General features: G+C 54.2%; 1 protein-coding gene and 1 pseudogene across 5 annotated transcripts in view; one reads left to right on the top strand and one right to left on the bottom strand.

Moving 5' to 3' along the window:
- LOC106838529 (myelin and lymphocyte protein-like) overlaps window positions 1-24,923 on the bottom strand; it is a 54,576-nt gene extending 29,653 nt beyond the window's left edge. For 2 of the 5 annotated variants that reach the window (XR_011503873.1, XR_011503874.1), the window contains exon 1: window positions 22,505-24,923. Coding sequence is in view for 2 of the 5 variants with exons in the window: in XM_014852702.3 (XP_014708188.3) it covers window positions 2,311-2,436; window positions 3,558-3,725; window positions 22,505-22,885 (675 nt within the window). In the remaining 3 variants the exon portion in view is untranslated. Of the gene's footprint in view, window positions 1-2,310; window positions 2,481-3,557; window positions 3,726-22,504 lie in introns of those variants that run through there. The other 3 variants (XM_014852702.3, XM_070511735.1, XR_011503875.1) reach the window with 3 other exon arrangements.
- The window catches only part of LOC123286709 (small ribosomal subunit protein uS5m-like), a 363,347-nt pseudogene that overhangs the window by 8,155 nt on the left and 327,719 nt on the right, over window positions 1-27,473 (top strand).

The raw sequence follows: 27,473 nt of genomic DNA, 5'->3' as shown, positions 1-27,473 counted from the left end.
CACCCAACAGTGGGACGAGCCTCGCAAACCTAAGGCGGAGAGAAAGAAGCCAGAGAGAAAAGACACACACTGTGCAATTCCATTCACATGAAGTTCAAAATCAGGCAAAATCGAGGGAGGCAGCTAGGAGTCAGGCCTGTGGTCATCCTTGGTGTGGGCGCACAGTGACGGCGGCAGGACAGGAAGGAGGTCTCTGGGAGCTGTTTATGATGCTCTGTTTATTAATCTGCATGCTTGTTACACAGAGGGGTTCACTTTATGGAAACTCATCAAGCTGTGCACTTGCATCCTGCTCACTTCTCTGGATGTGTGCTGCATTTCGATAAAGAGTAAAAGAGAAGTTGGAACAGGGTAGAGCCCAGTGGTTCTCAGCTAGAGATCAGTCCAGCAGGCAAGGACATTAATCCACCCCATCTAGGTTCTTCCGCCAAGTGCTGACCCACTAGCCATGTTCCATCTACATGTCATTACTGTTGTCTGCAATGACTTTACGGAACTTGTTGGGAAATGCCTTGCTGAAGTCTGTTCAGAGAGAAGGCTTCTGGGGTTGGGATAGGGGAGGTATAAGGCTCTCTAGATGACTGGAGATGAAACAGAGCCATTTGAAGGATGATGAAGGAGGTGGATGACCAGCCTCCCAAGGGAAGGAAGAGCATCCTAGGGGCTGCCTGGCTGTGCTACTGTTTAGAAACCAGCCATCTTGGGAGATGAGCCAAAAAGGGAGACATTGCCACACTGTGGGACACTTGAGGGGTGCAGGGACCATGAGGTGGTCATGTTGATGGAACTTGGGAATAGGCTGGGAGCTTAAGAGGAGCATGTGGGCTCCACGGGGCAGGGGACAGGCCCACAAGGACCAGCAGACAAGGCTTTGAGGAACCTTCTCCACAGCCCAATAGTGCCCACCCTGTGGGATCTCCCTCAGCCTCTGCTCTGTCCTCTCTAAACTGGGGGGACGGCACAGCTTTGGCTCCTGGAGGTGACATCTTGTGATCTGTCATTATGTTTGACCTCAGAATTTCCATTATTCAGAGGTTGACCTCTAGGAATCTGAGGAGTGTTATTTCTGAAACTTTTTCTTACTTTTTAAACAATACCCTTGCCTAGAAATACATCTGATATGGTGAGTTAGCACACGTGTGCAAGCCCACCATGCACAGCTCTGGAAAAACGTTTCTGAAACAATACATTCTCCTACTCCTGTCATTCTGACCCATTCCATAAAAACAAAATCCAGGTCATGACCTCACATAACCTCCCCCACCAGTGGGTCTGGCCCCGCAGTGGAGAACGTTCCTTTTAGAGCTCAGAGACCTGCACACACCGTGCCCCTAGTCACACACAGTCGGCCCCCGCGTTTGTTCTGCTGACGGGGTGAACGAGGCTCAAGCCCTGTTCCCCCCAGGGCCCCTGTGAGGCCTCGGCAGGGAGCTGTTCAACATCCACAGTCCTCGAGGGGAAGGGACCGGAATCGCCGTCCCATTTCACAGAGGAGCAGGCCGAGGCTCAGGGAGCACAGGGGACGTGCACGGGGAGCTGGTGGAGACGTGACCTCCGGCCCCTCCTCCTCCCACAGCTGCTCAGAGCTGTGGGGCAGGAGACGCCATCATGAGGAGCCGAGGCCTGATCGCACAGCAAACACCCACAGCTGGGGGTCTGGACTCGCTGGGCCCAGAAGGGCCTCCCCACAGCCCAGCCCAGAGCCAGGGCCTGGGGAGACCCCGGCCACTCGATTTTCACCCCAGGCCTCAGTCTCCCGCCCCTGACTGTGCTTCCATGGAAGACCGCTCAGGGGGCCAGGACACCCAGGGGCCAGACTCACTGCTCCAAGCTGGTGCTGAGGGTGCTGACAGGGCACCTGGCCTGACACCAGCCCCACCCATTCCCGGTGACCTTGGAGCACGTTATCCTGCTCGTGGTGCCCTGGTTCTCCATCTGTGAAATGGGGATGACACAGCGCCCACACCCCAGGGCTGCTGTGAGGGCTCAATACGATGGTTCACGGAGAGCTCGGACGGTGCCGGCCATCAGTGGTCACGTCCTCACACACCCGCCGTCTGCAAAGCCCACCCAGGCCCGGACCCTGGGCCAGCCCAGGCCTGGACAGCACAGCCCTGACCAGGTGACGAAGGGAGTCTTAGGCACGTCCCTCCCTTCTCCGGGACTTGTGTCTTCATGATGAGGGGACGGTCCATTTCATTCTAAAGTCAGTGAACTAAAAACAGAGGGGAGAGCTCGGGCAGCCTTCCGCTCAGACCCCGTCAGCGGGCGGTGGGAGAGTGAGCACGGGCGTGTTGACGGGGCACTCACCGCAGCAAAGATGTTTTCAAGGTAATGTTCGTACGTGACTTTATCTTCCATGAGAATCATGGCCAAAGCCTCCAGGATGGCAGCGCTGAGGTAAAACAGGGCAGCAGCACTGTGGTAGGCTGCGTCCTGCGGGGTCAAAAAGGGCCGTCACAGAGATGGGGAGCCCAAACACAGGGATATGGGGCAGCTGTGGTCCCAGCAGGGCCCTGTCCACCCCACCTGTCCCCACCTGGCATGGCTCAGGTCCCTTGGTCATCTTCTGCTACTTCCTTTGACTCCCCCCACCCCATCCACCATCACCACACCCCCTAACCCCCTCCTCACAGAGGTCGTTGGTCCAGCTGAGTTTCATCTCGCTGGTTTGGGGGCAGAGCAAGGACTTCAGTGGAGAAGGGACACGGCTCTCCTTTGAGGGGGGATCAAGTAGGGGCGCAGCTTGGGACTGAATAGGCAGAAGTTGGTTCTGGGCTTGAGAAATGTCATCCATGGTCACAGTCCTGGTTCCAGTGTGGCCTCAGGGACCAGTGCAGGGGAGAGAGGGGGAGGCAGGGGGCTCCAGGTGTGTTTACAAGCAAAAAAGCACTAGACTGGGGTTTGAGTAGCTGTAGTTGGAGGTGATTTCTCAAGTGTAAGAAGGAGACCTTTTGCAAGTGAGAGCCCTGGCCAAATGGCCCCACCCCTTCCAGGGGACGTAAGGTACAGGGGTCCATGTGTAAGTTTCACCCTCTTTATGGGCCTCAAGGCAGAATTTATGCAGAATACAGAGACCACAGGCCATCTCTCTCCCCCACCAACTCCCTCTCTGGTGACCCAGCTTTAGAAGCTGTGACATGGAGCTGGGCAGTAAGCATGGCCTCACACTGGGCAGCCCAGGCCAGCCCCCAGGACCCTGCTCCCAAGAGATGGAAACCAGCCCTCCTGCATGATGGGAGGTGCCAACAGGCCCCTGGCCAGTGCAGGTGGGATGGGAGGGGGGTTGGGCAGCTGGTTACCCAAGAAAAAGGCAGTCACGCAGGAGGAAGCAGAGCAGACGGTGACAGTCAACCTCTGCTGTCACCTTCTCCTGACCTGGCTGCAGGGAGCCCTGGGCTGCTGTGCACAGCTCAGAGCTGAAGGCCGAGCCAGCTCAGCCTTGGAACATGGGTGGAAGACGGCTAGAGGGCAGCCTCACCCAGCACTGGAAAAGCCAGCCTCCCAGGGGAGACGGTCCTACCCACCCCACCCAAACACCCAGAGCTGGGACTCACCAGGGAGACCCAGGAAGTCTCACCACCATGGGCACCAATTAGGTACAGAAAGAGCAGGGCAGTGGTGCCCACGAAGCAGAACACGGACGCGAACATCACCCAGCCCTGGAGCAGGGGGAGGGGCACCTGGGACGAGGCGATCAGGATCCACACAAGGCCCCCAAAGACCTGCAGAGGGAAGGAGGGCAGGGTGAGCATCGGACCAGGAGAGCCCACGCCCAGGAAGGGCCAGACCCAGAGGTCACGCTGGGGCACGAGGGGCAGAAAAACAGGAAGGAGGCAGAGAACAGCGGGGGGCATTTCCTCACCAAGAATGACTCTTTCAGCCCCAAGGCTCTAGCCTGATCTCCAATCTCAGTCTTTCCCAATCCTCTGCTTGCTTGCCTTCATTCACTATTTAAATACACTTCTTTATTTTTTATTTAATGAGCACTTATATCACATTTATATACCAGAGACTGTCCTACCACTTTACAAATATTAACTCAGTTACTCCTCACACAACGCTATGAGCAACATACTGACCCATTTGTCAGATGGGTAAACTGAGGCAAGTGGAAGTTAAGTAATTAATCATCCCAAGAAAAGACTTACACCATCCAATATTATCATTAGAAGGGCTAATTCTATGATCATATCATTCCTTGTATTTTTGATATAAAAAAATATCCTTTCTGTTATGAAATGGTAGTGACCAGAAGATTCTTTTGGTCTTCATTAGCAAAATAAATTAGCCACGCTATGTCACTAGCGTTTTTAAAAGAATTGACCCTTTAGATCTCCAAGTCCCAGAAGTTGGGCTGGAGTTGGGCTGTAGACAGGACACAGGTCAGACAGGTGTCCTTGGGTGGCGGAGGACGGCACGAGAGCAGCACTCCCTCATCGTCACCCAGATTCCACCCCAGTTGATGTTTGCAGGGTCAGTGAGCCCCAATCAAAGAGGAGTGTAGGGACAGATGTGGGGTCACAACACCCCTCAGTGCCACAGTCCCGCCCACCCTGTGGACAAGCTCACCCCAAACTGGGACTCTCTGTGCTTCTCTTCCCTTCTCCTTCTGCCTCTGTATCCCAGTGACATCAGCTCAGCCTATTTACCATCCACACCCAAGTAAGGACTGTGTTGGTCGTGGGCTAGGACATGGGGGAAGATGGCTTTGCCGTCAGAAGCATCAAGGTGCTGTGACCCTTGGCACCATCCTCCTGAGCATTTGAGGATGGACTGCTTCCCAGGCCTACACCCCCTGTGGTGTGGACTCAAGTAGCACCTTGACCTCGTTTCCCTGTCCTGCTGCCCACCTGCTGGATAAGAGACACCACTGTCCTCACAGGGGTTCTCCAAGACTCTCAGCTGAGAAGCATCGGGAGAGAATCACAGTTGGTAGGAAAATCAGTGCGATGAAGAATCTGCAGTGATAAAACCAAGCTGGGCCTCATGAATCAGATCTGGGCATCTCTGCCCAGAAGACTTCCTCTACTGATGAACCTGAGATGGCCTGGAGGAAGGCACGTGACAGAGTGAGTGGGACACATTTTACAACATACAGTAATTGGAGCAAAATCAGTTAAACACAAATCCTCAGACTGCCTCAGATGAGACGTGTGTGTCCATCTCATCCACAATTGCCTTTAAGGTCAAACAGGTCACTTGGCCTTTTCCATAATGTCCATGGACACAAGGACATGAGCATGTCAATAGCTGAGATGGATTTAGGAAGCACGAGAGTGTGGCATGGAGAAGAGGGAGGATCAGGCATGACCATCCCGTGGGCAGAGGCAGGGGCCTGGGACACACTTCTCCTAGGCGTCCTGTACCTGGTCAACTGGTGACCATCCAAAGAGGACCAATCTAAGTCAGGTCCCCATTCACGTGCTCTCAGGGAGCCCTGCACTGACCCTTGGAAGCACCCAGCACAAGACAGGTGCATCTGGTTAGTCACAAAGTAGCCCTGTCCGTGACCAGGTGAGGGAGGGGGTGAGGTCCCCCTTGCTCAGGGCTGACTCTTGGGTGTGGGACACAGGGAAGACCCGTCCAGCCGTATGTCAGGGTCCGAGTTAGTTCCCTGACCTTCAGGGTCTCCTGGGAGATGGGTGTGCCCAAACAAGCGACTGATGGACCAAATCCCAGAGGAGCAGCTGGCGCTGCACGTGGAGGGGAGAGCCCTCCGTTATGGAATCCCACGTGGGACCCAGCTGGCCCGAGGTGCTTGTATGTGGCCAGTGGACATGGCATTGAGGGACACAGAATGCCACCTCAGGAAAATGGTTCTCTTTTTCACTCTTTTAAGTTTTCTGACTAAGGCAAGGAGAAGGGCTCAGGGGGCAGCCAGGCATCTGGAGCTCCCCTAGAGCATGAGCTCCAAGGATGGGCAGGCAGAGGGGACCTGGAGAAGGGCATGGCTTTTATTTTTAAGGTAGTGACATAGTTCTGGAAAAATTAACTTTAACATACATAGGAGGTAAGTTAAGGCACGGGGTACCCGGAAGTGGCACAATCTGAGAAGGCGGCTCTCAGACCCTGGTCTCAGGCTCAGTGCCCTGCACCTCGTTCAGCTCGATTCCTCCCCGTGTGGCTCAGTCAGGAATCAAAGGCAGGAAGAGTGAGGGGAAGTCAGAGCGCAGTCCCCACACTGAGTGCTCGTCACAGAGTCCTGAGTGGGCGCCAGCGAGACGGGGCCGTAGCTCTGGGCTGAGCTCCCAGTCCCCAGTGCAGAGGGAAGCTTCGAGGTTACCCCGACTCTCCACCTGCTTTGGGTGTACACTTCCACCAGTGTGAGGAAGACTGTGTTCCAGCTCCCTAGGAATGCTCCCTGTCACACACACACACTCACACACACACCCTTATGCAGATCCCCAGGAGCTCTGGTAAGAATCCCGTCCACAGGAGCAAAGCCCACCATGTGCTCCATCCCAGCCCTGCCCTCTGGGACCTCAGGACCCTGTCCCACCTCTGGGTGCACCACCTTGCAAAGGTCCTTTAAGAATCATGCTGACTTTTTCTTTGTGTGGTTTCTCTGTAGCACTGAGTTTCATGGTAAGATGGCGGGGAGAAGTTCTCTCTCTTTAGACAGCTTTAATGAGAGAGAACTCACACACTACACAGCTCACCCATGTAAAGTGACAATTCATGGTTTAGGATGATCACAGACATGTGCAGCCATCATCTCCAGAGCCAATTTTAGCACATTTTCATCACCTCAAAGAAGCCCTGTGCCCTTTAGCTATGGCCCCCTCCACTCCTCCCTTCCCTCAGTGACCACTGACCGACTTCCTGTCTCTATGGATTCCCCTATGAACTTTCACATAAGCTGAATCATATATAAAAGGTGGACTTTTGTGACGAGCTTCTTTCATTTAGAATAAATGTCTTTCCAGGTTAGAAATTCCCTCTCGAGGGGACTTTTACAAAATGCCTCCACCATCACAGCACCATCCACCGGCCATTCTGACCCACCATGTGGGGACACTGAGTGAATGTGGCTCAGCTCTCTGGAGCCTCCAACTGGAAAGAGCTGAGGAGCCTCTGGTGCCCAGGGACCTTCTCATAGGAAACATGCCACCAGGTCCCGTCTGTCCAGAAACATATTCTAAGTGACACGTCATGTGAAGGGAATGTCCTCACACAGAGGAAATGATTAAACCCTGGGGTTTTGCTCCCAGGAGATGGGCAGTGGGCCTGCCCTGTACCCCTCACAGCCCTGCCCAGCAGGTGCCCAGGGGACAAATGCAGGACGACCTGCACAGGGGACCATCTGGGAGGCTGCTGAGGTGGGTGCAGAACACCCCTGAGAGAGGACGGGTGGAGCAAGGAAAAGAGACGAGGCTGAGAACAGAGCGTCTATTCCAGCTGTACGTCTGGGAGCAGCGCCCTGGACACAGACACGGCTGCTGTGAGAGCTCCAGTGCAGATGCGTGCTGGAAGGGGTCACAGCTGGAACAGCTGTGCAGGTGTGAAGGCTCCGTTCCTCCCGGGCACATGCCAGCTCCCGCAGCACCTGCACCACGCAGCGTCTGCACGGGTGGGGACGCATGTGAGCCCTGGAGAGGGGCTCTCGCCGCATGTGCTGGAGGAGCTGGAGCACGTGACTCGGCCTCTTGGGCCTCGGCTTCCTCGTCTGTAACGGCATTTTGCAGCTGTCTCCCCACACTGTGGGCTGGTACAAACTGGCTGAAACCGTGCAGATGTGTGTGAAGCTGCTGGCACCATGCCCAGCACCACCCAACAACTGGGGTAGGACACCGCTCACCCAGGAGCCCACAGCCCGGTGGAGACAGATGCAGAGGCAGCCAGTTACAATGCAGGATGATGCCCCGCCTGAATGGGCCAAGCAGCCTGGACTGGGGCATGGAGTCCTGAAGGGAGAGGTGGACGTCAGTGGTTGTCCAAGTCACAGGGTCACCAATTAGCTCTCCAGGTAAGGGAAGAGTACACCCCGAGTCCAGAGGATGCTGGAGCACCAGTGAGGCCTTCCGAAGACCGGGGAGCCACACACGACGTGGGGGACAAGGAGTGGCAGGAGATGGGGCTCGAGGGAGGGTGAGCCTGAGACAGAACTCATCGCTGGGCCAGTGTGGAGGCCTCCAGGGCCCGCTGAGTGCAAAGCTGGGATTCGGCGGGAATCACGGACACAGCCAGCGCCTGCCGCCCTCCCCCTACTCAGTGTGCAGAGAGCACCAGGGAGAGCGGGCACTGCACCCACACCCAGGGAGACCAGGCCTCCTGGGCAGGGAGCAGCCCACCCCATCCTGACATCAGGACCCCGCTGGATAAATACTTCTCAAGAGCAAAGGGGTAGGTGAGGGTTCAAGCATTTCCCTTCCTGAAGAAAACTCTAAGCGGCTCCCAGCCTCCAGGTGGCAAATGCTCAGAGGCGATCACCTTGAAACATCAGGCACACAAGTGGAGGCAGGGCCTCAGTTTCCCTTCGTCTCTGTCTACAGAACAGGGTGGACTTCCCCCAGCCCCGCCTGCCCCTGGGTCACTGTCCTCCACACCAGAGAGGGAGCAGCTGTCTGGTGTGCTCTCAGACGAAGGTCTCTAAGTCGGGGGGCGGACAGTCATCTGGGTGGAGCTCTCTCTCTGGGCCCAGGTCCCCAAGCTGGAAAATGGGGGCGGGGCCTGGGCTAAGGCTCTGTGGTTCTCAGCCCTCAGTCTACACTGGAATCACTGACACACCTGGAAAAACACCGATGCCCAGGTCTGGGGCCCAGGGTCTGACTAGACTGCAGAGAAGCAGAGTTACAGGGCAGGGAACAGACACCCGGGATCTTTGTCAAAGGCCTGGGGATGTGTCTACACCACACGAGCCCGTGGAAGATGGTCTGGTGACCCCGTCAGACAGAAGAAGAAGCGCCTGCTGTCTGCACGCCCTGCCCAGCTCAGCGATGGCAGCCCAGACGCTCTGCAGTTCCCCCCTGGACATGGGCAAACTTCCCTCTCCTCTCCTCGCCTCTCCTCTCCGCTTCTCTCTTTAAGCTTCAGTCCCTGTCTTGCCTTGAACTGAGACTAGCTCGACCTTGGGTGTCCTCTAGACGCTGGGACCCGGCCTCAGTGTCTGTGAATGGGGTTGACCTGGTGATCTGAGGCCCCACCCACCCTGGTGTTTCAGGACTGGAAACCGCCCGTCTTTAATTCAGTCCAGTTTAGGATGCTGAGCAGAGCTGAGGTTCTCTAAGAACCAAGGATAATGTACAAAACGAGACAAAAATTTCCAAAGACATAAAAGAGTTTACATCCGTGGTCTACCTGATCAAATGACTTTTGTGAAAAAAATTTCCTCAGGATCTAGTCTTGAGGGGAGCTCTTGTGTAATCTCAGAGAAGGTTCACTCTTTTTCTTTCTAAATTAATCCACAGGAGGCAGGCGAGGGTGGTGAAGGGTGTAGACTTTAGAGCCAGAGTTACCGAGTTGGAATCAGCTCTGTCACTTACTAGCTGGGTGGCCTGTTGTCCCCGGGCGAGTCACTTAACCTCTCTGTTCCCTCTCTGAAAAACAGTGATAACAGCAGGACTGCCTCATGGGGTTGGGCCCGAGTGCCTGGCATGTGGGGAGCACTCGAAGTGCTCGCTGTCACAGCTGTCATGTGATGAGGCAGAGCCTCCCCTGTAACCACGTGACATCTCGGGAGGGCTAGGATCTCACCGTGCACAGGGACCCCCTCCTCACCCGGGTGCAAACCAGGATTTAAAGGTAACTTCAAAAGCATCAAAGAGAAAAACCTGTGATCTCCAGGAAACCAGAAGTGGAGGAAAATGTGTGTGCCTCCGCGGAAGGACACAAAGGATGTAAAAATATGAGCAAGTCCTCCTGCAAACAGTGAGCCTTGGTCACAAAGGGAAAGGGATCCCCCGGCACGTTCTTGAGATCCGTGTGGCGTCCCCCTGCTCGTGCGGGGCTGGAGGAGCTCTGCATGCACAACTGTCCAGTGTTCTTGCTGCAGGACGTGGACACCTGAGGTCAGTGCAGAGGAATTGCTCAAATTCTCTGGAATTTTCTCAGGGGCTCCATCTTACTGTGTCAGGGTCTCCACAAGCAGACCCTCTTCCAATAACCAGTCAAGACGTGAACCACAGAGCACTTCCCACACACACGTATGCTCGTGCGGCCACTCAGAGCCCAGCGTCAGAACTCCCACCAGCTCCGAGGGCACGGGATGCACCCTGAAGGTGCGTGTGACAGGAGTTTGTGCCTTGGACTCGAGAAGTAAAGGACTCTGGGCACAGAGCACAGGCTGTGCACCCAACTCTCAGCCATCTTGTCACTTACGTCAGGCAGGCAAAAGTCATTCTCCCGGAAGGAACAGAAAAGCTGGCCACACCGGATGAGGCTCATCCCAGGTGCTATGCACTCTGGGCCCTGGGTGCTCTCCCAAGGCCACAGGATCAGCAGCCTCGATTCTGCTGCTGGAAGCGTTTGTCCCCACTGAGCTCTGTCAGCAGTCAGGGACCACGCAATGCCAGGAGGGGTGCTGTGGAGGGGACTGACCAGCACAATGACCATGTGCCCAAGGAGAGGCCCAGCAGTCCCAGGTCCATGGGGTGCTGACTCAAAGGTGAGTCATTCTGTGAGTTAGAGTAGAGGGCATGTCCCGTGTGTGTGTGTGTGTGTGTGTGTGTCTGTGTGTGTAGACACTGGTTAAGGATGAGCTCCTGCAGGGAAGGGCAGTGGCATCAAGGTGAAGTCAAGAGGACATGAGCACCAGGGGACAGGATAAGCACAGAGTGGAAGTCAGAGGAGAAAGACCAAACCCCCAACACACTGGGGCCTCCCAGACCCCAGAGAACGGGGCTGAGGGCGGCCGGGGCTGAGAGGCAGGGAGAGCAGGAGGCAAACACGGAGGGGCTTCTGCCAGAGCCCTAGTTCTGTGTGAGCCCCACCCCCTCGTATGGAGTTTCTCAACTCAGCAAGCCAAAGGAGGGACTTCCTTCACTTGCTCACTTGCTCACCCACTCATTCATTCATTCATACATTCATTCATGCATTTAACAGATGCCGAGGGTGACCATGACCACGGTCAGCACTGAGGGCAGGTCCATCCAGGGACATAGACTTTATTAAAGACACACAAATAAATGGAGCCCATCTCTCCCTTCCTGTCGTCTCTCTTCCAGTCCTGCAACCAGGCCCACTGGAGCAGCTCTGGGTCCAGCAAGGGCAGAGTCAGGTCCTGGTGACAGTGTCAGGGCCCCAGCGAGGGTGAACACTGCTCAGCACCTCTCCCCAGGACAAGGGCCCAGAAATCTGCACAGGACCTCCATTCTGAACCCAGGGGACATGTCTGGAAGGAGGCAGAAGACTCCTGTGTGGGGACCCCTACCTCTCTGCCAATTATTGGGAATCTGAGCTCTGAGGCTACTCCCAAAGTGAAAACAAACAGTGGTGTTGAGGCCCCCTGACTCAGTTTACCTGCTCCAGTTGCTGTGCCCTCCCAGGCCCTTCATGAGCAGGCTCCCTCCTTCCAGGGGACCTATCATGCACCATCCTCCCAAGGCAGCTTAGATCGTGTCCTTTCATCTACACTGTAGGCAAACCCAGGACTCAGGGGCCCTTGAGTCTGTTTGTAAAGAGAAGGATAGAGATTTGGGATTCAAAGAGAGAGGAGATGGGGCCAGTCCCGTGGCCAAGTGGTTAAGTTGGTGCGCTCCTTTTCAGAGGCCCGGGGTTTTGCTGGTTTGGATCCTGGGCGCAGATACGGCACTGCTCATCAGGTCATGCTAAGGCAACATCCCACATGCCACAACTAGAAGGATCCACAACTAAAATATATGCAACTATGTACCAGGGGGATTTTGGGAGAGAAAGCAGAAAGAAAGAAAAAAAAGAAGATTGGCAACAGTTGTTAACTCAGGTGTCAATCTTTAAAATAAAAAAGAGAGAGGAGGAGTGTTCAGGTCTGTAGCTGATGTTACCAGGGCGAGGGTACCCTGGGAGAGGCTCTACTCAGGCCTCCCCCCTTCCCGAAGTCCCCAGGCAGTCTGCTCTCCGTAGCACCCGCTAGCCCTCTGCTCCACAGCACTGGCCGTGAGCATGATGGACAATCGCTGACCAGTGTCGGCCTCCCTCACGAGCCAGAAGACAGTCATCAGCTCCTGAGGGAAGGACACTCCCCTAGATGACAAAGCTGGGGGCTCTCACACAGGCCTGTCCTCGTCAGGGTGGAAATGTTTCCCCACCAACCTGTACCCCCTGGCTTTACCCACAGGATGAACAGAGACAAGGAGGTTCCATGAAAAATACAGTAAGCCACCTCTAAGAGACAAAATCTGTGGAAATGTAGACCAGACGGGAGAGGCTTTGGTCCGAGAAAAACAAAAGGTATTGATGGGAGTCACCAAATAAGTCAGCAATGTGGTCAGCCAACAAAACAGGTGTGTACCTGCTGACAGTGAGAAGAAACCCCCATCAATGGCCCAAAGCATCTCTGAGGGTCCCAGGGGTCTCCCTCATGAGTGGTGGTGACTGTCAGTTTCACCCTCTGTCTGTCCTTGGGGTCAAGGACTCTCTTATGATTTATAAAAATTATCCACGCAGGAGATGAAATCCTAGCCCCTTTCCCACCAATGCACGCTGATAACAAATGTCTCAGAGGGCACCGTCTGGGCAGGGACATGGGCAGACTCAGAGTCCAGGTGGGAGACAGACCACAAGCAAGGGCCTGCAGGACAGGAAAGGGGTTCCCGCAGGTGGGCTTCTGGGTGGAGATGTTGGGTAAGACAGGCCTGAAGGACAGAGGACTTAGCCCCACCGTGCCACCTACACCAAAGGAGCGTCACAAATGGAGACCAGCGAGGACTGTGGGGCTGGTTCTGGAAAGAGTTCTACAGTGTAACAGCTGGGTGGTTCCTTCCCGCCAGGGCCCTCAGTCCAACCGTCCCTGGCTTATCACCAAGCAGCCACAAGGCTGGGGAGGTGGGGCATGACTATGTGCTAGAGAATGTCCCCTCCCTGAAGCAACGCCCTCCCAAACAGTGATGCACTGACACCGACGACAAATCAGTTTTAAAGGTTTGATCCTGGGCCCACTGGAAACTGGTCCTGATGAGGATCAAGGCTGCCACAGGGAGAGAAGTCCAAGGCATCCTGCCCTACATTCCGGTCTATATCATCCTCCGGGAAGCACAGGACGTCCTGACCTGATTCCTATCCAAAGTTGTAAGACCACCTGATAACCAGACCCCACCTGAACTGATACCATTTTAAAGATTTCTTTCATGATCTTTCCTTTGTCTTGTAATGAAATAACTCACACACCTATGCCTTATAAATTTAGCCCTGACCTCAACCCATTGCAGCTCTTCACTACCCATGGGTCCCGTCCCCATGCTACTCCATGCTATTCTCTGAATGAAAGAGCACTACTGCCAGACCTTGAGAGCCAAGAAATCTTTCTTTCGACTCCTCGACTCCCCGAGCCCGCATCAGTCCCTTCCCCTTCGGGCAGATGCAGCAATTTGCTTGGCTCTCAGAATTCATACAGCTTTCCCCCAACACGACCTGGCACCAGGCTGGCAGGGCAGTGCAGAGAGAGGCTCAGGAAATCCCCACCCCCAAGGCAGGAGGCAGGACAGGATTGCCACAGCCCCCTCTTTCCTTTGGCCACCCTATCAGGCTGACCAGGCGCAGCTCCGAGCACAGGAGCCACTGGAAAGCCCTACAGAGGGTGGTGTCTGTGCAGAACTTGGGGACCCCAGGGACAAGTCACGTGTGCCTCCACAGCCCGGCCCACCCCCTAATCTCACTCTCCCCCTGCCACGTGCACTCTGCCCGGGAAGGGCATGGAAGGTCAAAGGTGGTGGGGATTGGCCGCACGGCCCCTCTTGCAGTTGCCCCCTTTGAGCATGGATCGGCCAGTCGATCAGAGCAGCTGTTTGACTTATTAGTAAATTAATGATAGTTGCACCTAATAGCCATTGAGCTGGAGCTGCGGGCACCATGTGGTTTGAAGAGCTTTGCGTACGTTACACTCACTTAGTCCTCACAGCAATCCTGGAGGTGGGTGCTATTACAGGCCATTTCATTGATGCAGAAACTGAGGTGCAGTGGCCGCTCACATGCCCATAGCTGCTGAGGGCCAGCTCTGACAGGCTGGTTGTGGAGCCAGGTCAGGACGGCCCTGTGTGTGGCAGTCACCCAAGGCCACCCACAGGCAGTTCACCATGAAATCTCCCATGTGTAGGGCCGGCTTTGGAAATGGCCATGAGAACAGCAACACGGAGGGAGAGGAGACCGCCCGGCAGCCTTCGTCCTGCTCCCTCCGCCCTGGGTCTAGAGGAGCAGAGAACCCAAAGGAGGAGGCCATGGGAGGCAGCCTCCCCTCCCCCACCCTCCACTGGCTAACAGGCTCTGTCCCTTCAGAGGAAAGAACACCAAGGTGTGTGTTTAAGACCAAAAACAAGCAAAAGACCCGAACCCTGAAGGACATCACTCCCTCTTCAGCAGACACAGGCCTGTGTTCCTCATCCCCGGGTCCATCAACAAGACCTTTGTCACCCCACCCCCACCCCTACTGCCAGGGTCGGGATGTGGCCTTCATCTCCTGTCCTTCCACCTTTGCTCTTTTCCTGGAGTGTCCCCCCCAAAGCCTGTGCCCTGGGCCCTCTAAGGGCCTCCTTCAAGGGTAGATCCAGGAGTTGCAGGGTCCTCCCCCTCCTCCTCCTCTTCCTGCCCCCTCCTCTCCAGCCCAACAGCCTTCCAACAGGAGTGGGGGCTCTGGGGTGCAATTTCAGTTCAGCTGAGAGGGGCTGGGTGGCCCTGGGCCTTTCTCTTCCCACTGCCTGTGCAGATCAAGGTGTGATGGCTGGTGACAAGGCTTTTCTTCTGGTTCCAGCACATTTTTCTCAGGCCCCAGGGCCTTGGTGCCACAAAGTGATTCACCACAGGGGTGGTTCTGCCCCAGTGTGGACAGAACAGCAGCTATTAATGAGCTGGGAGTGCTAGAGAGCCTGGAGCAGAGAGTCAAGGCCAGTCCATCCCCCTAGGAAATCATTATGCTGCTGGGGCCCAGCAGGAGCCAATCAGGAACCAAACCTTCCACCAGAATGCAGTGGGCAAGTCAGGACCCAGGACACAGAGAACCCAGGGAGTTGCTCCTGCTCCCGGGACAGTCTGCAACCTGTGAGGAGTCGGCCACACTTCCCCATGGCATCAGTGCTCCAGGGACGAGGGGCCCACCTACTGTCCTAGTCCATCAGCACCCGAGGAGGACACCTGCTGGGCCATCTCACCAGGGCCTGCCCTTGGTGGCCTTTGGTCCCAAACACTATTTCCAGGGACTGAGAGTTGAAAGGCCAGGAGGGAGCCCAGACAGACTTGTGTCACAGGTAGGAGCTAGGGCTCAGCTCTGGATCCATCAGGAGTCAGCCCCCAGCCCCCATCCAGTCTAGACTGGCTGCCCCCTCCCACCTCAAGGCAGGGCCCAGGGGGCTGAGTCCCCCACCCCCAGCCCTTCCCTCAGAGGATGTGCCTGAACCCAGAGCAAAGCCACCCATTCCTAAGGCTGCAGACCCGGCCTCGGCCAGCAGCCCAATGCGCTCTCCCACTCTCTGTGGGCCTGTGGGTGCAACAGTCAGCCTTTGTCCCTGTCTGACCTGAGCCTGAGCTCTCCCTGCCATGGCATCTGCCTGCGGTCCTCCTGCTCTCTCCTGAAAACACTAGGACAGAGAGGGTGCCTCGTACCACCCCCGATATTACCCCATCTGTGTCAAGTGGAGGAGTGACTTAGGGAAAATTTAAAAGCAATCTTTCTCCGTGTGGCTTGGTAGTGACGACATGCATGACGCCCATCACTAACTGAACTGCAGAACTCAAGCATAGGTTCTGAAGCATTTACGTGTTTAAGAGATGCAATCGCCAACCACTCTGAACCAGACCAAGCCTCACCACAAGAGCAAGGCCTATGACCTTTGCCTCACTTTAATGCTGAGATCTCTCAGGAGGAGCTTAGGCCTTATTCTTGTAACCTGTAGTGTATGTGGAAGCGTGTTTTCCAACTGAGCCTGCTCAAGGGAATACCCACTCCTCCCTTTTGAATATTCATTCTTCATCCATAATAAAAGGCCCCTGGGTCCCTTTGTTCCTGGAGGCCACGACTTTGGAAATGATTCCATGTGGCCTCCCATTTGCTGCAAATAAGTTCCACTTTGTGTGACAACTACTTCTGGTCGAGAGTCTGATTTTAATCTGCCAGGATGTGAACTCACTTTTGGTTAGGTAACAAAAATGGCAACCACGAAGGGACAAACTTCTTCATCCTTGTGTCACCAGCTTGACGTCACTGCCCCATCGGGGGACCCAGAGGTTGCCCTGAGAACTTTGCTCAGAGGATCTCTTGACGGTGGTGAGTGGTGCCACCTCTCACCTACATGCCACAGCATGGCTATAAGAATTATTTCTTTAAATTGTCTCACAAAATATGTTTAAGCCTGGTTCTGTCTTTAGAGGGTTTGAAGCCCCCGTGCCTGTCTTTCGGGGCTTGAGACGCCTCTGCAGTGATTAAGGGATTACATGACCCAGCCATTGGAGAGGCCCAGTGCTTTGGGTCTGGCAAAATGGGAGTGTTCCGACCTTTGACTAGTCATTAATGGGGTTTGATTCCCTTCTGGAGTGATGAGGTGGGGGTTCGAGGTCCCCGTGGAGTCACTGAGTCTGCCCTATGTGGGCTTGAGGCCCTCTGGAACTGCTGAGTTTGTGTAGTCTGTGCCTGTGTCTGTGACAAAAGGAGGGGTCGCCTTAGATGGAGTTAAATTCCCTCTGGATTTGAGTCTAGCTTTATGGTCTGGACACCTGACACTTATCACGGAGTGTGCATTTGAGGCTCTTTTGTGATCGTGAAGCCAGGTACCTGAGGGGTTCTGCAGATATTAAGGCAATTTGCTGTTTTTCCTGTTTAACTAGAGGGGTGACTCATGGGTCTCGAGGATTCGTGAGCTTGTTTTACAAAGAAAGAGAATGCCTTGAGAGAGGCCACGATCACCAAATGGCCAGCCCTCAGCAGTCATTGAAACCCAAAAGTCAGATGGCTCAGGGGCTTATTGGGAGGGACCTTTTATTTCCCTGAGCCTCCTCCTGCCAAGTGCCTTAGCTCTGTAAACACCCCCCGCCTTTCTGTTCTTTGGGAGGTGGGCTTAAGGGAACCCAGGCTGCTGCCTACTCATTTCCGCCAATTCAAATAAACCTTTCTCCATCTCCAAGCACCAGTGTCTCAGTGTCTGACTTGCTAGGCATCCGGCACACGAACTTGAGATTGAGAGGTTTGGCGTCAATTCTGCTGAGCTAGCCAGGAGTCTTGTGCCGTGGTCAGATGGCCCTGGTGAGGGTTCGTGTGGTTGGTGGTCTCCAGCAGCTGTGTGTGTGTGTGTGCATGTGTGTGTAAGTTTGTTGGTTTGCCTGAAATGGGCATGTTCTCAAAGTTATAAGTAGTGGCAGCAGCCCAGAGGGGAAGGCGGCACAGAAGGTGGAGGAGGGCAGCCCAGCGCTCCTGCGCCATCATGGCAGCAGTCGCGGCCCCAGCCACGATAGTGACGGTGGTGGCAGCAGTGGTAGCCCCAGCTGCAGGTGGGCGCCTCTGTGCTGGGCCTGGCCCAGCTTGGCCCAGGTGCTACATTCAGCAGAAGAGGCAGCAGCGGTGGAAAACCCCTTGGCCCCTTTTTCCATCAATAACCAGGATTTAACTGAGGATGAAAGAGAAGACAAGAAGATAAAAAGGCAAACCACCTGGCTGGCTGTGGCCCGCCAGACTGTTCAAGGTAACCTGAGGGAAAGGAGGACGCATTTCCTTCCCAAATTCTGAAAGGGGGTTGGGGGGGTGGGGTTATCTGCTGGTACTTTGTGAGAGAAGCTTCCTCTTGGGGCCCTAGGCAGAGCTGAGACAAGCAGCGTCCTATGTTAACATCCTGTGCTGTGAATGGGGACCCAGTGTCATGAAGCCCCTGGCTTAGAAGGAGGAGGAGGAGGAAGAAACAGAGACTGTGGTTCCAAAAGGAATGTCCCCCTTGGGTGGCGACAGGGAACAGGCCAGAAGCAGAGCCCTGGGTGCAGCTGTTGGGGAAGGGAGACCCTGAATGTTCCACCGGGGCCTGTGTGGGGTGCACTGGGACCCACCGCCTGCAACAGCAGCGTGGCCTGCGGGCTCGGGGGGCTCAGAGAGGCAGGGTCACAGCCCTGGCTGGGCTGCCTTCCACCTCCCGTGAGGACCCTGAGCTTTCAAAGGGCCGGGGCTCTGGGCTGAGGTGCTGGGCAGGGTAAGGTTGCCAGGCCCCACCCTGAGCCATCGCCCTTCCCTGCTCTGGTGGGCAGTGTCCCTGCTTTGGGAGAGGAAGGGAGCCCCACCCTGTTGGTCCTGGAGGCCAAGGGTTTCACATCTGCCCCTCCCAGGCTATTAGGAGCTCAGGCATGGAAATAGGAACTCTGAGTAATCAACTCGCTGGATGACAGATCTAAAAACTAATCAAGCATTTCACACCCATTGGACTAAGAGAAAATTACAAAATCTGACGCTACCAAGTGTGGCCAAGATGATGCACAACGGGGACTTTCATCTGCTGCTGGTGGGAGTCAGGAAGGTCCAGGGTTAGCCTGAAGCTTATACAATTTGGGGACCTTTATAAAAGAATGAAAAATGAGTCTGAGTCTTGGAAGGGGCCTGAGCAAGTGGGGGTCCTGAGCTCAATTAAGCTTTATAAGCTTCCCAGTGACTCCGCTCCCAGGCTGTGTAAATTGGAATAACCCTTTTGGACAGCAATGTGGTAACTCTGGGAAGATGAAGATGTGTGTTCCCTATGACCCAGCGAGTCCAATCCTCTGTGTGTCCCCCAGGAAATTCCCAACATGTAACCACAGAGGCCAATACAAGAATGTTCTTTGGCAATGCTGTCTGCAACAGCAAAAAGCCACAACTGGAAATGGCCAAAATGTCCATCATCAGAAGAATGGACAAACAGCATCACTGTGTATAAACCTCAACACCGTTGCATGGAAAGCACACTGCAGAAGGACATGACAGGACGACACTATTTCCATGAAGTGTGAAAACACAGAACACAGCGCCCGTGGAGCTCACAGGCAGTCAGGGTGCAGGGAAGGGCTGACCCTGTCTGGGCGTCAGGACCACCACGTCCAGCCCGGGGCTCCTGAGGATGGAGGGAGGGGAGTAAGACAGCGACACATCCAGGGCTTAAAAGCCACCTGAAAAGCTTATTTCCTTCATACTGAAAGGAAATTTGGCACAATATTAAGATTTGACAAAGCTGAGTGATAATTATGTGGGTGTCTATTAAAGTATTATACATACTTTTCTGTAATATTTGAAATATTTCTTAATTTTTGTTTTTCTAAAAAATTGAAGTTCACATAATATCAAACTAACCATTTTACATTGCCCAGTTCAATGGAATTTAATACACTCACGATGCTGTGCAGCCGCCACCTCTATCTAATTCCAAACATTTCCATCCCCCAAAAGGAAACCCCGCACCCATTACGCAGTTGCTCCCCATTCTCCTCCTCTCAGCCCCTGGCAAACCACCAGTTTGTGCTCTGTCTCTGTGGATTTGCCCATTCTGGGTATTTTATATGAATATAATCACACAATATGTGACCCTCCTCTCTGGCTCCTTTTACTCAGCACAGTGTTTCCAACTGTGTGGAATGTCTCAGTGCTTCCTCCCTTTCTAGGGCTGCGTAATATTCCACTGTGTGAATATGTCACAGTTTGTACATTTCATCCATTGACTGGACATTTCGGCTGTTTCCACCTGCTGGTTACTGTGAGTAGAGCTGCTATGAACACGCATGTCCATGTGCCTATTCAGGTCCCTGCTTTCAATTCTGCTGGGTATAAACCTAAGCATGGAATTGCTGGGTTATGGTGTAATTTTTTTGAGGAACCACCAAACTGATTTCAACAGCAGATGAACCATTTGATCTTTCCACCAGCAATGTGTGAGGGCTCCAATTTCTCCACATCCTGGCCCACACTTGCTATTCTCCAGTTTTTTGATAATAGTCATCCTAATTTCATGTGAAATGGTACCTCACTGTGGTTTTGATTTCATTTTCTTAATGACTAAAGATGGTGAGTATATTTTCATGTGCTTATTGGCCATTCATACATCATCTTTGGAGAAAAGTCTATTTGAGTCCTTTGTCCATTTTCTAACTGGCTTGTTTATCTTTTTGTTGTGTTGTAACGGTCCATAATTTTAAAAAAACTCTCCCAGGGCGGCCAGCACCTCCTTGGGCCCTTTCATTCTCTGCTCTTTCACACACCAAGCACATCCAGCTTTATACATACAATCCCTGCAGAGGAAACTTAAAGGACTGGTGTCTGCTCTCTTTCCTGTTCTAGGCACCCTGGGAGCCACCTGCAATCTAGGGAGGAGGAAAGAGATTGACGGTGAAAACAGAGGGATCCAGAGCCTCTCAGAAAGTTGGAAGGGTTGGCTTTAGGGGAGCATGTCTCAGATGGAGGAGAAAAAACATCTTCTAAGACAGCTGAAAGTGAAGTGTAGAAAATGGAGAATTATTTCTTCTAGAAGCCCCTACTATCACAAGTCAGAAAACTGCCTTGTAGGAAAAAGTCTCCACTAATCCAGGGCTCTGAGATTTCCTAGCCCCCTGCTCTCTCCGTTCACTTGGTGGGATGGGGGGGGTATCCTCCTGTCCCCTCCCCCACAGACCACCTGCCTGGCTGGGCTGTCCTTCCCCCAGGGGCACTCGTTCCTCTGGGCTGGGATACCAAGAGGAGGCAGTGGGCACTGGGCTGTGCCTTCTGTGAAGCCAGGTCCCCCCCACCTGCCATCTCCTGCTGCCACCTGAGCCAGCTCTTGTGAAGGCAAGAGAAGGAGGTGTCCCAGAGTCTTCTGCATGAAGCCCAGCTAATACCCTCTCATGATTCTTGTCACAGTGCTCCCCAAACAGCTGCAAAGGCAGAGGAAGCCCCTCATTAGGGCAATGCAAGAGACACTAGGAGGACCTTTTGTTGTTTAAAAATCTCTCTGCCCATCACACCTCACCGTCAGCCACCATCTCTTTTGGTCATGAATCTGCCTTTGTAAACACAGTGGCCTCTGAAAGAATCACCACCACTCATCCCAGGTCCTGGGCACTGTGCGCTCATCTTCAGACATCCAACCTCAGGCAAGCACAGGCCCAGTGCTGAACAGACGCACCCAGAGGAGCCACTTGGGGAAAGGATGTGCCAGTGGGTGCAAGCCCCTCCCCACTCGGGGTCTGGGTGTCCCTATCTATAAATGGTGGGACTGGGCACAGTAGTGTCAAGCGTTTCTTCTAGATGTCACTTCCTGGGGCCTGACTGGCCCCAGGACTTGATGTCACTCTGGATACACGCAGGTGTGAGCTCAACTCAACGCTCACAAATGCAGTGAAATGGTGCCACCAGGCAACCTCGGTCCCCTTAGCCCTTTCTCCAAACCCTCCATGGATGACAGAACCTGCTCCCTGTGCTGGTCACACCCTCCCGCCTCCAATCAGGCAAGAAGAAGCTGGGGTCCTGTTTCTAAACAGGTTTGGAGAAACTCTTTTCCAACAAGCTCTTCTGCAGCAGGGGTGCTGGGAATGGAGTCTCCGTGGCTGCAACACTCAGCACCCACAGAACACACACAGCAGCCCCTCCCAGGTAAGGGCCTGTGGCCCCTGGGGAGTTTAGGCTGAGGGGCGCGATGGCCATGACATAGTGAGCACTTTACCAGGAGCCCAGAGTAAGAAGTGCTTTCTGGCAGCCACCTGGAGAGCCCTGTGGTTGCAGTATCAGGATGGACCAATCACAGGTAGGGAGGCCTTAGGACTGCTCAAGGTCAGCCAAGGCACTGGACCACTAGCGCCAGCCCCCTCCCTCCCCTCACTCCACACACAGGGCAGAAAGACTGTGGCAGAGCAAGGGTGGCCTGTTTTATTATTTCCAGATCAAAGTTGTCGCAAATGTGTTCTCTCTCCAGAAACTATCAAAGGTCAAAAGAGAATACTCCGGATTCAGCTCCTCCTAGGAACAAACCCAGTCCCCAGACCTCAGTTGGTGATGCTCAGACTTCTTTTGTTCATTTTTGTAAACGAAATCCTAACCATGGACAAAGCTGGGCAGCTCCACAAGGACGTCGCTCTCCCATAAAGGCTTCCTCTGCGCCCATGGGAGGCGGGTCGGAGCGCAGCTTCGGAACCAGCGCGCAACGGATGGACCCTGGCCAGCTTCCTACATCTGACCTACGTTGCGAATTTGATTTTCCTACCTAAGTCCCGGAGACTGTTTCCCCCATTATCATTGGTCTAGAAAAGGCCAAACGACTCGAGTTGGGAGACTTTCCTCACCCTGGCCCTGGTATCCCAAAGTTCCCAGGACACGCGCAACTTGTGGATCTGGTTGGATCTCTGAGAGGAGCCCCCACGATACCGCGCAGCCCATCCCGCCCCCTCCCAGGCTCGGGCGCCAGCCACTTACAAATTCTAAACTGAAAAGCAGATCTGGGCAGGTGGTGAAGACTTTGATGCCGCTGGGCAGGGGTCCGTCATCCATGCTGGCGTGCTGGCGTGGCCTCGGGACAGGACGCAAGGCTCTGGCTCCGCGGTGATCGCTCACCTGCTCTAGGAGCCCAGCGGCCCGGTCCCCCCGCGCGCGGGGAGGATTAAGAGCAGAGGCGCCCGGGACCCAGGAGGGAGGAGCCCAGGCGGCCGCCCGCCCCGCCCGGTCCGAACCAGCCCTGCGCGCCCCAAGGGACCCGCCAAAGTGCCTCGGGCGCCGCCCTGAACCGTCCGAGGGCACGCAGCGGGCCTGCCGAGCCGGGACGGGGACCCGACTCCTGCGTCCACCTCCGGGCGCCATCTCCCGTGGGGAGCAAGAAAAGCCACTGAAGAATGAGAACCATCAATAACGAGGCTCCCAAAACTCCCCACTGCGGCACCGCTCGGGTCACGATTACTTTGTTCTTGAGTTGTGTCTCCATCTTTCAGCGGTTGCTTTAATATGAGCGACCTCCGCGTCCAGGCTCGCCGTGGGACGAGGTCCTGGTCCTGCCCGCAGCTGCAGGCTGGGGGTCTGCAGGGGCGTCGTTGGGACCGGCTCTGGCCACCACCCCTTCGCCCTGCGGCTTCGGAGCGCCGGGAACTCTGCACCCACAGTCCGCTCCACTGGGTGCTGGAGCTTCAGTCTGTCCGTCTGAGGGGAGGAGGCCGCTCTCAGCCCTGCCAGCCCCGGAGGAGGGCGGTGGAGGCGGCGCTGGGGCCGATCTGCATTGAATCCAAGGCACAGGAAGGGCCGCCTGGAGCAGATCCGTGCCCTTCTCTCAGAGGGGGCGGCCCTGCGTCTCTGCGGTGGCAGGACTCCCTCCCCACGTCCTTGCACTACCCTTTGCTGCTGGTTTTCTTTTTTTCTGAACCACAGTTTTTAAATTACTTTTTGGTATATTTTTTACACAAGAATCATACTTCAGTGGTTTGCTGTTTATTTTAGTTTACATACTAGTACTCAGTTCTCTCCTATAAATCCTAGCCAGCAGTCCAGTGCATGCCGGATCAGACTCCCCAGCGCTTCTGTGGCTTCACCCACAGCCCCAGCTGGCACAGACCCCTCTCTCCAGTGGGACCCTTACCCTTTCTCTCTACACAGCTCTTTCCTTCCTAGTCCTTATGAAGAGAGGTCAGTCCCTGGACTCACTTTCCAAAAAGAAAAAAGAAAACAAAACCCATGCCACAAGCTGTCCATTCTGACACTTACAGAGACAGACCCGGCATTTAAAATGATAAAATAGCACTGCGTCTCTGTGAGCCTCCTCTGAACTGCTGGCCTTGCTGGCCTGAGACCTAGGTTGCCATTGTGCCAGGGCCCATGGATCCCCACCAGGGCCCCAGGGCAGGACCTGATGCCTGGATGAGACTTCCTGGGCTCGAAGGGCTGTGAGATTGTCAGCCCCCACCCCCACCCCCTGGCTCCTCATTTTCTGGGGGCATCTTACACTCACTCAGCAGAGCCTGCTGGCCCTGGGAGGACATCTTCCTGGCCAGGAGACTCTGGTGGGGACAAGCCACAAGCCGCCCTCAAGCAAATCCATCCAAAGCTGTTTGGCAATTTCACTGTCAGTATTCACTAATTAAATACACAAAGGTCTTCTAAACTCTTGATAACCTCTTCACCCAGACTTGAAGTTTTTGTTTGTTTATTTTTCGGTTGGGTTTTCTGCTGGCTGTTTCAAACCTTTGCTGCTAAATTCCTCAGGCTTGGGCTCATGACCCTGGGGAGACAGCGCAGCTCCCTGGTGCAGCCCAGTGAGGCTGATGGGCTCCAGCCTCCTTTGATGAGGCCCAAGAGCCACAAGGATTTAGGAGGGGCCCTTTCTCTGTGACCCTCATCTCACCTGCCATCTTTGCTTGATGTTCCTCTTCCTGGCCACACTCTACCCTCTGCAGGGGAGACCCCACCCCGTCCCCATCCGCCTGTCCCCTTCCTGCCACATCATGTCCTCAGTGCCCAACCAAGACCCCAGCCCATGCATGGTGCTCAGTAAATACCTGCCCTCTGCCGGGATGGACCCAGCCTTGTTGGTGCTTGACCGCCCAAGGAGGAAGCACAATGACTCTGTTTGAACGTAGAGTGTGGTCAGTAGAGACGGTCTATCTGCATGTCACAGAGCTGCCCCAGGGTGCTCTGGGCCACGAGCCAATGATGTAGGGGGTTCATGTCCATAAGAAGACAGGACCACACTTTAGTCTCCAGCAGGACATGAGAAAACACCCTCAGCCCATAATGACTCACTGCAGGGTCCTCGGTCCTCCTAGCAGCACAGTGGGTGTGAACGTGGGGTCAGTCTGGGAGGATCTGGGGCTTCTGTCAAAATAAGAACATGGCCTGGGGTGGGTTTCTACAAAGTAGGACCTAGAAAGTGACAATTGCTGTGCCAGCCTGAGGGTGGAAGAGGTCACCTCCAGCTGGTGTGTGTCGGGGGAGAGAACTGGGGGTGAGAGAAGGGACTGGGGGACAGGGACATGTCAGGGAAAGATTCATGGGGCAGGACTTGCCAGTAATAATAGTAGGTGGGATTTACTTTTGGGGCCTGTAGAATGACCCCCATTTTACTGATGAGGTGATGGAGGCTCAGAAAGGTTAAGTAGCTGCCCAAGGCCACACAGCAGGTGAGTGGGGGAGCTCAGCCTTGAACCTGAATGATGCTGCGCCTCCAGAGCTGCAAGCCCTTGATCAAGACCGTACTTAATGGATGGATGGATGGAGGAGGAAGTCGTGGTGTATACAGACAATGGAATATTACTCAGCCATAGGAAACGAGGAAATCCTACCATTGTGACAACATGGATGGACCTTGAAGGCATCATGCTGAGTGAAATAAGTCAGACAGAAAGAGACAAATACTGTATGACCTCACTTATATGTGGAACCTAAAAAAACAAAAAACAGCAACAAAAATCCCACCAAACTCATAGAAAAAGAGGTCAGACAGAGATGGGTTCTTGGGGGTAGGGGGATTGGAAGAAGGTCAAAAGGTACAAACTTCCAGTTCTAAGATGAATAAGTACCAGGGACGTAGTGTCCAGCTTGGTGACTACAGCGAACACAGCTGTGTGAGATGCAGGAAAATTGTTAAGAGAGTAGAGCCTAAGAGTTCTCATCACAAGGAGAACTTTCTTTTTCTTTTCTTCTTATTGTATCTGTATGAGATGATGGATGTTAAGTAACCTATTGTGGTAATCACTTCACATTTATATGTAAATCAAACCATCATGCTGTACACCTGAGACTTATACAGCGATGTCAATTATTTCTCAGTAAAACTGGAAAAAATTCAAACAGTACAGAAATTTTTTAAAAACCATGGTGAGGCGCCGGCCCAATGGCCAAGTGGTTAAGTTTGCGCGCTCTGCTTCGGTGGCCCAGGGTTTCGCCAGTTCGGATCCTGGGTGCAGATATGGCACCACTCATCAGGCCATGCTAAGGCGGCATCCTACATGCCACAACTAGAGGGACCCACAACTAAAAATACACAGTTATGTACCGGGGGGCTTTGGGGAGAAAAAGGAAAAATAAAATCTTTAAAAAAGAAAATGTCAAATTTTTTAAAAACCATGGACAAGTGCCAATCAAATGCTGTGTTCCATGCAGACCATCGGCAGCCACCAAATCCAGTCTTCATGCTCATCTCAAAAGTGGCGCTGGGCACTGGCTCCCTGCGGCATGTCTGCCCGGCTCACAGGGCTCTGGACCTTTCCTTCCCTGACTGGGAACACAAGGTCAGAGGCCATCACCCTCACTATGGACGGGGAAGCTGGATGAAGTCTGAGTTCAGAGAGCTGCCCTGGGCCAGCACTGACCCCAAGGGATTGTGTCTGTTTCACAGTCACCGGCAGCCCTGGATTCCCACTCCTGGCAGAAGCAACAAGGGCACCTGCTGGGCCGATGGACTAATGGAGTCCCAGCTGCCTTGACCCCAGGAGGGCAGAGGGGAGACAACACTGCTGAGGGCCTACTAAGTGCCCGGCCCCACCATAGGCACTTTGCCCACGTGACCTCATTAATCCCATGGAGCCTTTCTGACAGCTGCCGCCCCACCCTGCAGGCTCAGATGGGGAGGGAACGTACTCAGGCCACATGGAGGACACCCGGACTGCTTGACTCCAGAAGACAGACGGTCCCCACAGCCTCCGTGCCTACTGCATAAAGTCCACACTCTTGAAACCAGGGTGGTGAGTGTCTCGCTCACCAGAGAGCTGTGCTGTGATGGGCTGACAGGGCACCTGTGCTCTGCAGCCTCCAGTGACAATGAGCCACCACATGTGACCTTTCTCACTTATTCCCATCCTCTTCTAGGTTCGTGTTTCCTAGTTCCAGGGAGATTGGCACTCCCCCACCGCCTGAGAGTCATCACCAAGCTCCAGATTCCCAGCACGCAGCAGGGGCTCACCTTGTCTGGTGTCTCAGGGACAGGAACTGAGGGTGGAGGGTCTACGAGTAGGGAAGACAGAGTCCCTGCTCCCTAGGTGAGTTCCATCCCAAAGGGACAACACATTCACAGTCAATAGACTCCTGGGCTGGGTCTGCACTGGGCGCTTTCCCCATCTCTGTAGGCCAGACACTGTTAGCAATAAGCCAATCACTACTCTTTTAATTTTTTTGTTACATAATTTTTTTAGGTAAAGTTTAGCTTTCCAATTGAGTCAGACTATGGACTTTTGTTTCAATTTAATTACGCATATATGTATATATGTGTATTATTTTATGTATATATAAATATTTTAACCTCCTCACACACCCCAGATCCAGGTTTCTTTCCCATTTTTTGGAAGGGAGTCTCCCAGCAGCCTAGAGCCCTGGTTTAGTTTCCGTCTCTGAGAACTGATGGTGCGGCCTTCTGGGAGGTTACAGGAAAAGGAGGGGCAGGGGCCTCCCCTCCCAGGGATCCAGGTTT

The sequence above is a fragment of the Equus asinus genome, chromosome 6 (genome assembly GCF_041296235.1).
Source record: "Equus asinus isolate D_3611 breed Donkey chromosome 6, EquAss-T2T_v2, whole genome shotgun sequence".
In the NCBI taxonomy this organism is placed as follows: domain Eukaryota; kingdom Metazoa; phylum Chordata; class Mammalia; order Perissodactyla; family Equidae; genus Equus; species Equus asinus.
This window is presented reverse-complemented; position numbering and strand designations above follow the sequence as displayed.